At 38.7% G+C, this 13,692-nt stretch overlaps 1 protein-coding gene across 1 annotated transcript in view; it reads right to left on the bottom strand.

The window, feature by feature from the left end:
* Window positions 1-3,060: 3,060 nt before the first annotated feature.
* Window positions 3,061-13,692, bottom strand: part of LOC128359201 (cGMP-inhibited 3',5'-cyclic phosphodiesterase 3A-like) — a 69,640-nt gene continuing 59,008 nt past the window's right edge. The window contains exons 10-14 of the mRNA XM_053319640.1: window positions 13,278-13,477; window positions 12,566-12,769; window positions 10,760-10,921; window positions 4,124-4,385; window positions 3,061-3,374 (exon numbers count right to left, since the gene is read on the bottom strand). Of these exons, the coding sequence (XP_053175615.1) occupies window positions 3,061-3,374; window positions 4,124-4,385; window positions 10,760-10,921; window positions 12,566-12,769; window positions 13,278-13,477 (1,142 nt within the window). The remainder of the gene's footprint in view (window positions 3,375-4,123; window positions 4,386-10,759; window positions 10,922-12,565; window positions 12,770-13,277; window positions 13,478-13,692) is intronic.

The raw sequence follows: 13,692 nt of genomic DNA, 5'->3' as shown, positions 1-13,692 counted from the left end.
GAGACACGGCAGCAGTAAACAGCCCATTATGGATGTAGTGCATTATTCACCTCAGCCAGGAACATTGTGTGGTAATAGAGTATGTTAATATAGAATCTGCAAGGATACAAGCACATGATGTTCCTCATCTGTGTATTACTATGAAATCACCAATTACAGGAAATCATATCCTGTCTGCAGGTTGACATCCATGCTGCTAAGTTCCTTGAAGATCAGTTTAAAGAAATGAGAATATCGAGGAGTCTAAGTTGAGATACCCTTGCATAAGAGATTCAGATGTGCATGTAGGTCATGAGAACTCGACAAAGTTAGCAGTGGATAATTCATTACATATTGCCTCACTGCACTCGAACGTGACAGTAAACAGACCCGCCAGCTCAGCATAGAGCACCTTTCTTATTCAACTCAAGATCTGCTTATGGTCTTTAAAACACTTTGTCTATGTAAATGTGAATAATTAAAAGGAAAGTGGGATATCATCAGGGACATTTTTGCATTCTAAAAAAGCTACTGCACAGTCAAATATGTAATTGCTTTATCTCATGGCTTTTTCTAGTTGAAAGCAAAAAGCCATCATGTGACTTAGAGTCATACAGTACACTGCAACATTCTTTTACGTTTTGTTCAACCTCACGCATCAGGTCAGGAACTTTACACCAATATCATGTTATTTACAGTAATGCTATTATGTTAAGAGCTGTTTTCTTTCATCACATGAACAAGTCATGTTTTAGAAGCTAGAATGCTTTATTTGGTCAGGAAATTCTTGAAACTGTAAAAAAAGTTTTGTATTTGATTTAAATGGTTATTAGTCTGGGGAGGAAAGTGCTAATAGCTTAAATTCTCTTTTTTAAAAAACATTTTATGAATCATAGTTACACATTGTTCTATCTTATTTCTAATTTGTCACACTGTGCTACTAATTAATTATTTTCCACCAGAAAAAAAGTGATGGCACACAAATATGTAGGGCCAATTTGGGGCAAATGTCAAGTGGACTAAGTATGAGTGACAGATTACTGGGATACCAAATGATACACTTGACATTTGGAAGAGTAAAACTGATAAAGTAACACATATTGCATGATGTCTGTTGAACTGGCTGTATACTGAAAAAGTCATTAATACTTAATCTGGGTCATTCAGTGCATATCCATGTCCTTGCAGAAAGAACAATCTTTTCTAAACGCATTGGGCAGCTTGTTAGCCTCAGATGAATTGTTTAGCTCTTATCGTCATACATCACCACTGTTGTGAGAATATTTCCAACTGAGGACAGGTCATCTGACTGGATATGACTGACTGATGCCAATATAGCCTCCTCTATTATCAGCCTTGACTAGATTTCAGTTTATATTCTTCTTGTGTGGAAAATCTTTCTAACTAAGTTTTCCTGAAAAATGTCCCTGTGTATCATCACTGTAACAGATGTGATTATCAGGGTGGACTTTCACTTGCAGAAGAAGGTGTACTGTGGAGTCCCACATGTACTATCTGCTCTTAACTCTGAAATGATGAATGTCTCCCTGAGGTGCAGGAGAGGAATTCAGATTATCTGTGTTCATGTGCAAAGATGTTAAAAAAGCAGGAAAGTGTGGGAGTTGAGGGACAAATTTGAGCTTTGTTCTAAACCTTTTATACACATGGTCTAACTTAACATACTATCCCTGCATGTTTTTAACTTGATGTCTACACAGGTGATAAAGATGTTTACTTTTCATCTTAACAGGGTTTCCTGAGGATAAAAGGTCAGCATCAGTTGAAGGGGCTCACATAATGAGGACCAGTAAATACAGAGTATTATATAGCATGCAGAGCATAAATCCGTAGTCAGGGAGTCAAAAATTAGTTAGTCTACCTATGGATCTCACATAACATGTTTTGTTGCTTTCTTTCTCTCATATTTTCATAAAACCTCTGTAGTGTTTATGCACAGTATGTTGTGTTTATTCCCTTTTTGGTCTCATATTCAACACAGATTATTGTGGGCCTGTTAATTAAAATAAAACACCACTGCCTCGTCAGTGCATGCCTTTGGACCACAATATTTTGGGGGAGTGGTGCCTGATTATGTTTTTACCTCAGGCCTGGAGAACAGAGATGGCACAGATAGCAGAAAATCTGCTGAGTTTATCCATGTTTTCTGCTGAAGAATTATGCTTATGAGCACACTAATTTAAACACACTGACACACACACACACACGCACACAAGCGTGCGCGTACACACACACACACACACACACACACACACACACACACACACACACACATACATACAGAGTGTGAGGAGCCTTAAGTCTCTTTCTTAAACTTATACAGCTACACATAATGGTATAAAGTAGTTAATTTGGCAACAAATGTAAAAATAAAATTTATAATTTGATTGTATACTAAAGCCCATGGGTGAGTAATTAATTTTGGCAGAAGTTAAAAGGAAGAAAGATATGCCAATGTTCCTCATTTGATTAACTCCCTTTATAATCCACATATATATATGTATATGTGTATATATATGTATATGTGTATATATATATATATGTGTGTATGTATACATATATACATATACATATATATTTATGTATATATACACATATATATGCATGTGAGACCTCAAAAACCCTTGCTAAAATTGAAACACAAGTACAAGTAACTGTGATGTCTATATATAATTGCATTCAGAAAATAATTATGTATAAATTGGCAGCAAATTTCTGCAGTCCTGTGTTACCACATTGGGGTTGAGGTCTGTGCGACCAGTCTTCCTCTTCTCTTGACAGTAGCAAAAGAGTCTTTATCCCAAAGAACATCAATAATCCCGTATTGCAATATGGAAAGCTCCTTTAAATGTTTGGTGAAACCAAATATTCAGATAAAATGTGTAAAGCACAAATTTTCCCACCCTGTTTTTTTTTCTTTATAGGCACACATTTCCCAAACATCTACAGTGTTGTGTCTAAGTGATGTGCTGGCAAAAATAGGAGTCAGTTGATAGGATAAGAAAAAAGAAGTACTTCTTCACGTCCAAGTCCTGACTGACACCATATTTCCCATGGGTTCTTTCACTGTGGGTCCCCCTCCTCTAGTTCCTCTGTTGGTTTAGAGTCTTCCTGAGGAGAGACGGCCCACTCTGGTTCCTCCACTCCTTCCTCTGGATCCTCCCCTTCTACAAGCTCCTCTCTGCTGCCTGGCTCCTCTTCCTCCTCATGAATAGCCAGAATTGGCTCAGCTACATTGTTTAAATGGACGGACTCTGATCCTTGGCCCTGCTTCTGTTCCTCCTCTCCAATCACCTTCTTCCACATCTCGTGGTTCTCCATGAGGTGATGGGTGATCTGACAAAAGACTTTCCTCCTCTTCTTGGTGCCTCCTTTCTCTGAAAGAAAAAATAACTTAATTAACAACCCTTTGATGACAGATTTTACACAGGAACTGAAAATGAACTTATAATTGCAGCCACTTAGCAATAAAAATGTGTAAGTCCATTTCCTAATCACTGAACAGTTTGACTGAAGCTGCACAAATGCACCAATGCAACTCATAACATTACGACTGTCATTGAATCACTGCATTTACATACACTTAAGATATTCTTTTAGTTTTCTTTTATAGTTTTGCTTCAAACTAGAAATAGTGCATAGTACCAAAGTATTCAGTTGTATTATGTACAGAAATTAAAGTAATTGTTATGAATCATATGTTAAATAGATAACATAGTGACAGATGTGTTAATTTTGTTATTATCAATTTTGTTTTAATATCATATTAAACCTGAGGGGTTTAAAAGCTCACTGGCTCTTCCCTTTGACTTTCCCATGAGTTGTCCATAGCATTTTAGACTTTGTAATCGACCAGTGAACTGCAATGGGGTTTTTTTCTAACATAATCTGCTAAACCAATTTATTTTCCAGCTTTCAGAGGAGAAACAGCTGTTTAATGTTCAAAATTGTTAAAATTCAAAATGTCTTGCAATACATTAAATTGTATAATGAAGACCAAATATAGGGAATAAATGTAACTTTCATACATAACCGAGTTATTTTATTGTAAACATTTCTGATTGCTTCTCGTTCCTATGCCAGTACTTCAGGTCTATACTTTTGTTTACTACAATGCAATACTTACGTGATGCTTCCGAGCTGGTGGACGTGTCCTCCTCTGCAGTATCCTCCTCATCCTCCTCCTCTTCATTCTCTGTGATCTCTGGCTCCTCTTCCTCTGGGTTGGGTTCCACCCATCGTCCAGGCATGAGACAGGCCGAGTCATACGAGTTGCACAGTGGTCCCACGATGTGTGTGATGAACGATTCCTGGAGTTTGGCCAACTGTGGTGCCGCTCGGTCCATGAAAGGGCTAATAGGAAGGCCCATGCTGGACTCCTCATCGCCCTATAAAAAGCATGACCCACAGTCATTACTGACTGCGTGAATACTGGGATATGCAGTTTCACATTTCACCACACATTTATTACAAAAGAACGGTGTCATTCAGGCCATTGTGAATATGCAGGATCGATGTCCATGTTTATCAAGCCAGTAAGGGATTGTTTTGAGTCATGATAGGGTAACATTTTGAATGTTGGTGCAAACCCAAGAAAATCAGTTGAGGCCAAGTCAGTATTTATAACATTTAGTACATCAGGTTGAACAAAAGAGAGAAGTTTAGAACTGGGTACAGTTCAGTGACTTCAAACACTGGTCCTTAAACCACATATATTTAAATTCCAGCCAGCTTTGCCAAGTGAATGCAGTTCAACCAATATCACTATGGGTCCAGAAGACCAGGATGAGGAATTCTTAGTACAGACTTAACTGCTGAGCCCAGAACCCAATGCTTCAAGTCTCCAACAGACACACTTGCATTCTATCTGGTAACACAATGATAGATGTAATAAATGATAAGTAAACAAAAGCAAAATGAAAGCACTTGATATTAAGAAATACTATACTAGATAAACACGTTGCACAGATCACAGTCAAGTGCACCCTGTGAAGCATGTTGGAGGTGTGCCCAGGTTGTACTTTTGGTATTTTTGCCATACACATCTGTGGAGCACTTGGATACAGGGTGGGCTCAGAAAGAATTCATTATCATATATTATAGGTGGGCGTCTCAGAGGCTGTAACAATCACAGCCAATCACATTTGCTACTTTCAACCAGGGCTTGCCCCTTCATGAAACACTGACAGTTTTGGAATCTCAGAGTTTCCCTCAGAGGAAACTAATTTCTGACTGGGATGTAAAAAGTTTCAAATGTGAATACAGCAGCTAAAGTATACTGCCAAGAGATGAAGACTCAAGTTGAATTCACTTCTCTGGACACCTTGATGATTTGGTAATCACCATATTTTCTGTGCGAAAGTTTGTAATTTAGATCTGCGTGACAACAATCTATACAATGATCATCTGGAGTTTATACCTCTGTAGTGCCATAAAATTAATATAAAACATGGTTTGGTATTTAGCATGTTGTAGGGCTGGGCGATTATGGCAAATATCTAAATTGCGATTAATTGAACTTTTAACCTCGATTATGATTAATGAACAATTATTTTCGGAGGGAATGAGTTGCGAGGTTAATTCTCAAATTCAAAACACATGTGATTATAGTAATGATTGTTTGCTTTTGTGTAAATTGTAAAATGTAACCCACATCACATGTTTCTCATCACACATCTATCTGTATTGTAAATAAAACATGCAGAGCCCCAGCAACATTCTGGCCAGACCTTTTGATTTTCTTTAAACACTGTACAGAATAATTCACCAAAACCAATAAGTCTGAGATTTCTGTGGTTATTTTGCAAAAGTCTGCTGCTGATTGCACACAGTTTAACAACAGGAGCTGGCGTGCATAATTGTGCCTTGACAGTGCGAAACATCTTTCCAATTAGAGACTGCAGACGTAACAGCTTCCTGCTGCCTTCAAATGTATTTACAGACAGTCATCAGAGTGGAAAAAAGGCTGTCCATATAGGATGCTACAGTGGTTGTTATGGATGACAGAAGGTGGAAATAATCACTCATTAATTTTATAGAGTCTTGGGGAGATTTATTACATTTCAAGACAAAAATGTCTGGAAAATGTTGAGATGAGCAAAACAAAAAAAGGTGTTTTATGTGATTTCAGAGAGGTTTATATGGATGTTCCTTCACCAAATAAAGTGACGAAAGTGATGGAAGATAAGTGTGCTGAGCTTTCAACCTGCTTTGAGCAGGCGAGTGGTGGACGGCGAGAGACACACTTATTCTTGGGTTCAAGATTGCATTGCCTCACCCTCTGCTGCACCTCTCCTTCCACTGCGGTGAACATCAAGTCACCAAGATACCAACCTGATGCAGTTGAGGAAATAACTTCAGTGCACTGTAGGAAAATAACAGTTCACCAGTGCACCACTGCACTTTAAGGCCCTGTCAGACACGATGTGACTATAGCACCAATGCACTGTGAATCCTATTATTTCCAATGGCTTGCACTGTACAATAATGTCTTTTCGGTGCATTAAGTTTAGACTGAAAAATGTTTTGGGCTTGGCGAGATAATTATTCTTACTAATTTATCAAGTTCCACTAACTAGGATACCACATTGTAGTTTTTGATGAGTGTGTAATTCCCTGGTGAGAAATTCTCATATTTTGGTTTGTGTTATGGGTCTGTTTTTATTTCAGTTGCTTTTGCTGCACTTTTGTTTTCACATCTGGCATGAGGTCAAAAGCTGATCTGAGTCTCTGTGACATCATTAACTCTGCAGCTGATAATCCTGTCGTTGCATGAGGTTTGATGCGATAACTGGACAGGAATCATGACAACTTGCATGTAAGGCATCATTTTTCATCAGTTTCATCCCCTCCTTGAAGGTTAGGACTGCCGTCTACCAACCCATTAAGGATGGGTGGAACGGTGCTGACCGAACCTTGACAGATGCCATTCTGCTTCATGAGCGACTCAAATTCATGTGATACAAGGCTCCATTGTCTGACACCCACATTCTCAGTAGATCAAAAACACTGAAGCTCTGACGCAGTTTCTCTATAGTAGCCCATGATGTGGATGCCTTCATTAGGTCCATTCACTTTGAGTGAGTATCCACTATCAGAAAGAACATCTCACCAAGGAAAGGCCCCACATAGTCCCTATGGATTCTTGACCATAGTGACTACAGCCACTCCCATGGATGCAATGGTGAAGTGGGTGGTGACTTGTGGTGTATTTGACACCACTCCTCACAAGACTGCACCCTCCTCACATCCTGATCCAATCCTGCCCACCATATAAACCTTTCATTCCTGACATGCCAGTATAGGTCTTTTGCAGTAACTTCAGTATCCTATCGCTGCCTCTGGTCTGTAAACATATGTGTTACATTTTGCATGTTTAGCTGACCAAATTGCATAGTCCTTTACAGGAAACTTCCTTTGAATTCCCAATTAGATATTGGTTCTTTTCAAAGAAATCCTCAGTAACTGTATCTCAAATGAATCTAAAGCTAAACAACCAAAACTGCACAGGCCTAAAGTATGAATGGTTATACTGGAGAGGTTGAGGGGTAGCATGTGTGATATCTATGACGTCTGCGTGAATGGGAATGAACAACTGCTATTTGCAAGGTTTTCTGGTTACCGTGGTAACTGACCCCAAGTGTCATCCCATACACTTTATGCTAGAATGCCTCTGTTCCAAATCAGCGAGCTGCTAATGTAAAGCACAATGAGAGCCATTAAAAGACAGGATCTCAGGTGGATTTGCAATTTGATGAAATTTCTTGACAGGTGAGCCAATGTGAATTATGGGGAAGAAGGGGGAAGAAGGGGAGTAAGAGCTCTGAGATCCAGCTATCCCCATGACTACATCCTGAACAGATGTGCGGGGAACAGAAGTATCACAAGGTTAACTTAAGAAAATGAATATCTCATGTCTTTGTTATAGGATTAAGAAACAGTTATGAATACAGTGTCCAACTTTATATTATCTGATATATTTAAATGTCTGCTATAGAGTATACATACAGTATAATTGCAGTTATTTATTGATTGATAGCCCCTGCAAGCCCTGAGATTTATCCTGCATTACAATACAGATTCACACATCATAATTACTTCAGAATGCTTCTAAGCACCATGACCAAATCTCACCCTCAAGGCTCTATCAACATGTTATCTGGTGTTTATGTGTATGTGCATATGACAGTGTATATGCTTTGTATACATGTCTGAACATGTTTTGTATTGAAGAGGAGGAAGAATTGTACTGCTATTTTTTCAAGGTCGTTGGACTCTCAAAGCTGTCAATGTAATCAGTGGAGGCAGCTCCACCTGAATGACAGTTGCCTGGGCACCCTGCTTGCGTCACCACATCTACAGTAGCAGCACTAAAACTATTGTCAATGAAGAGCATTTCTCCTGCAAGGCTCCTGTGTTCCTCCATAGCCCTCAGAGTGGTTTGTAATAATCTGGTTGTGTCACCTAGTTGAAGTAGCTGAACATTCAGGGGCCTGAGCATGTTGTGCTTAACCCAGAGGCAATTAGCAGAGATTAGAAGCCTTCGTTACATACTGTAACCTTTGTTACAGTTATGTTGCCATTATGTTGAAAGCATGACTTGATTTTGTTTGCCATAGCAGCACTGTACACACAAATATGCCACATTATTTCATTACAGACAATAAATCCATCTTAACCCTATTATTAGAGCTAAAAACTACAAGATACCTTAAATGATTCTCCCGTTCTCTTTGCTTTTATGTAAACATGTACAGTACATTAAAAAATAACTGTGATAGTCTACATTAGAGTTCTGCAGAATTTGACCCAAAGGCAGCATATATAGACTGAACAGAAGGGGTCCAAGAACTGACCCCTGAGGAACTCCACTTGTCATAGCTCGATCGGATTCATAACTTCCAATGGTCACAAAATAACTCTGCTCCTCCAAGTAGGACCTGAACCAGTCTAGGACTGTTCCACTGAGTCCTGCTCAAGTTTCCAACCTGTTCAACAGTATACTGTGATCCACAGTGTCAAACGGAGCACTGAGATCCAACAGAACCAGAACTGACACCTTGCCTGAGTCAGTGTTTAACCTTATGTCATTTAACACTCTAATAAGAGCTGTTTCTGTACTGTGGTGAGGTCGGAAGCTGGTTGAAATTAGTCAACAAGGCCACTGGAGTTCAAGAAATTGCTGAGTTGATTAAAGACCACTTTCTCAATGATCTTGGCTATAAAAGGAAGATTTGAGATAGGTCTTTAGTTGGTTAACATTGAAGCTACTTTTAGGGGTTTAGGAAACATGCCTGATTGAAGTGAGCTATTTATTATTTGTCGCAAACCTGTATGGACAGAGTTCACAATAGTTTTAAAAAAGTCTGATGGCTTTGTATCAAGATAGCATGTTGATGGTTTTTTGGTCAACTGTTTTAAATTCTGCCATTGCAGTTGAGTTATTCCTGGGAGGTATTAGGGATTGCATCATTTTATTGTTTTGTTGCTTTGTGTTGATAGTTAACCTTATGGACTGGATTTTTTCACTGGAACTTTTTCTGTGGAAAGGAGTTTTGGAGCTATCTGTTTAGGGGGTTTTGTAAGCTTATCAACCCTACAGTAGCAAACAGAGTGCGAGTGTTGTTGATGTTCTTACCTGCAATGGAAAAGTAGAATACATAACTGAACAAATACATCTTGGTTATTTCCAGAGTGTCCTAGAAAACTAGTGAAGCTGCTTTTAGTTGTTACGCTCCCAGCTGATGAAACATCTTACCTGATCTTGTCAGGTGTGTCCCAACACTTTTGTCTTTTAAAATTAAACTAAAAATATTCCTTCTTAACTGCACTTTTAAGTAGTCTAGGTTGCTGGTCTTAATTATCATACTACAGTATTTTACTTTATTCTTACTTTTTTAATGGTTTTTACATCATCTGTTTTAACTGTGTTTGTTGAAGTCAAATGTTTAATTTTGTTTTTGTGGCTGCAACTTCCAAGATAGCTCACGCTCTGTGAAGCACATTGTGTTTCCACTTGGAATGATATGTGGCACATAAATAAAGTATTGCTATGCTTTGCTGTGTGTGTATTTGTGTCACTAGTTTGAGAATTAAATCCTCAGAGTGGTGGCAATTCTGCACAGTAAGGGCATTCTGGCAGGATTTGATCAAGGACAAGGTTTGGGTTTTGGATTTAGGGTTCAGGAAAGGTTAGGGTTATGTTAAGGTTATCATTGAGAAATTCATGTACAAATCATGTTGAGGTTTCTCAAAAGTATACTAATACAAACATGGACCTGTGTGTTTGTAAATATGCATACATGTTTTGAAAACTTGAATGTTTTTAACATTTTACATCATTTCTTGTATTGTCTTTTTTTCAGATCATGTTATAGGTTTATACTGCAGCTGTCAGGCCTTCCTATAGTGTTCGATTTAAAGCTTAAAATTATTCCTTGTTTACTGAACCCACAATATTTCAGAATGAAATAGGTCAGAGGCTAACTTCTTTTTCAGACCATTTCCGTCAAGAAAAGAGATGTAAACACACTCTTCTTGCCATAGCTTCAGTGGTGGGATTTAACACACTTTAACATTCTAAACAAACCTCAACCAAACCCCCCACCAATGTATTATATAATATTGCAATGCATTGGATTGTTGCATACTATGTACTTGCGTTATTGTGTTTCCTTCTGGCATGCAAACATGACAGTACATTGATCTTTAGTTTAATGAATAGGGACGAGGGCTTAATTCCCATCAAAGACGGTTCACACACCTGTTCATAGAACTCGTTGACAATGCCCTCTGTCCACTGCAGATGCAGGTCCTTGCACTTCAGAGGTCCATTGATGTCAGCCAGTTTAATGCACATCTGGCAGACCAGCAACCTGTCATTCTCATTGGACCAATCAATACCTGTAGATGGATCGTCCCCCACCTACGGGATCAACAAACAGACATGAGGACATTTAACATATTCAAACATGTTGGTAGACACAGCGTGTGATATGTAGATATTGTGTGAATGTGATGCCATTGATCTGCTGTTCAAAGATTGTGTATATTTAAAGATTGTGTCATATTTATGTTGTCATATTTTGGTGGATTTAGGATTTACTAATCAGTGAGAAGACATACATTATCAATACACCCGTCTGATGCATGATACCACCAGAGGAAACTGTCCTCCATGGATACTCTTTAAGCCTTCACACATAGTACCACAAAGACTTTATGCCCATAAATGGTTATACAGTACTCAATGCATCTACATCAAAGGATTTGTCTATTGGTTCATTATTCTACAAACAAGGAAACACAGTTACTCATCTGTGGGTTTAGGAAGTCAGACAGTTATATCCTCTGACCTTGGATGCCACAGCAATGCTGCCCCACCATTATCAAAGTGACTCCTGCATTCACCAAAACACCAAAGACACCTCACTGTGTCAGGAAGAGAAACAGTATGTCTCTCTGCCAAGCTGATAGTGCAGCCTTGTGACTGTGACAATAGATATGGAAAATTCCCTAATATACAGTAATACTTGAATGCAATGTGAATGAGACAGACTTTTTCCTGTAATGAAATGTAGAATTTACAAATCACCACGCTTAAATAAGTTATGACCACTTATCTTTCTGTAAGATAGAACTAGTTATGCAGTTCTCTGCATTATATCAATGGTACTTTTTCAACTTTTTATTATCAATTTATTTCAAGGGACTTGGAAAGCAATCAAACACATGATGTTAAAGTGTGCATTAATTCCAATGTTCTGTGAATGAATTCATTATTTGCAGTTATGCTTAATGAGCTTCAGCTCTAGAAAGGGGGGACCACTTAGTCTTATAATTCTAACCTAATAACCCATAAAGCTGAGCAGATCAAGTGCAAAAACCTGATGGGTACTTCGCAGAAAGCTCATTTGCTTCCAAGAAGAGTAGGGCACGGCTGTTACTTTTGCTGTCAAGCCAGCAAATTCAATGCTAGCCGTCAAGCTCTGGCCATGCAGCATCACCACTATATTAATACTCACAATGGAAAAACCCAAGACCCTCAAATCCAAGGCCAACATTCTGTCTGCACCTAAACGAGTTCTTGAAAAGCGACTGGGAGCTGTGTTGTTAAGCTGTACATATTGCAAGTGCTGCAATGTTCTGCACAAACAGACCTGTTCCTGAAAAACCACTGGACATTTTCCTTTCAATTAATCCAATTTTTCAATATTAAAAGAGCTGTGATACTAATATTTGAGAAAGCACCTCTTCAGAATACACACACAAACTAATAATACTACAACCATTTCAATCTGTACCCAACAATTCATTATTCAGGCAATGTAGTTTCCAAGGACAACCAAATAAATCTATCCAAACATGAACTCTTCACTTTACACTGTATCTGATGATAGAAATTCATAACTCAGTATTGACACTGACTTAAAATCCAAAACCAAATACTGAAGTTAAAGTTCGTAAAAAATCCCAAAGTGTCACAATATTGTCAATTTTCCAGGCATATCCAAAAACTCTTTAAATATTTTCAAGATTTGATGCAAAATAAGCATGTTTTTTAAACTACCTTGGCATTGAACTCAGCTAGGAAATCAAAGTGCTTTTTCAGATCAGTGGCCAGTATGGCCTCAATGACCAGGAAACGGAAACGCTTGAACTCCACGTGGTCCAGATTGACGAGGAAGTTGTACTCTGGCTGCGACATGAAGAGGTTCCAGGCTGAGGCAGCGTGGTGGTTTTCCAGAACTGAACGGTCATTGTAGAGCACTGCCTGCAGAGACAAGTACAAAAATGTATATTAAATACAAAATATATGAATCCAAATACTATGCCCATACAAAGTAGATTTAAAGATTCAACTATTGCTAAAGGACAATACTATATTCCTGGAAGAAATGGGAAAACGACACCAAACATTTCAGCTGCACTACACTGGTAGTCCTGTATATAACAGCCTTTCAATCTCATGACACCTTGTTTCGCAAACTTTAGGAGATATTCCAAGACATAAATAACAGTATCCATCCAAACAAAACCTTCATTTCCCAAACTTATGACCTGTCAATTTCTGACAAGCAAGGAGGAGTTACTCTAACTGGTGATTGGCGGCTGATTCTGCTGTCAAAGGCTTTGCCAGTACAGTTTGGCAATGAAACAGATGAAGTAAAACATGCTTATAAATTGGAGCAGGGAGATAAAATTAGTTGAAAGTAAAGTAAAGCTGTGTCTATCTTTGACTTTAATAAAATATTATTCTCTAGCCTGAATAGCTTTAGTACCTGTGGGGCGCTGGTGGCCACAAGGAACGCATTAGTCCGCCCTGGGTGGTCATAGTCGTGCATTGCGGCAGCCACATAAAGAGCCATGAGCTCCAGAGCAGGTATGAGACCTGACAGGCAGCCATAGCCATCTTCTGACACAGTGTAGGTCTTTGAAACCAGGAAGCCCATATGACTGTGTGTTATTCCACTGTCAGAGTCTGGCAGTAGGGGAGCAGACAAAGGGAAGAGGGTGAAGAACAGGGTGGCACAATTTACACAAACACACATACTGTACTTTCATGTGCATATGCTTAAACACACGTCCTCTGGAGCACACGCACAGAAACACACATTTGAACACTCAAATCCACTTATATGTGGATCAAAGGGATGGCCCTAGTAAGGCATACAAATGAGGTTATGGAAATATGGG

This window comes from Scomber japonicus, chromosome 5, assembly GCF_027409825.1.
Source record: "Scomber japonicus isolate fScoJap1 chromosome 5, fScoJap1.pri, whole genome shotgun sequence".
Lineage (NCBI taxonomy): Eukaryota > Metazoa > Chordata > Actinopteri > Scombriformes > Scombridae > Scomber > Scomber japonicus.
This window is presented reverse-complemented; position numbering and strand designations above follow the sequence as displayed.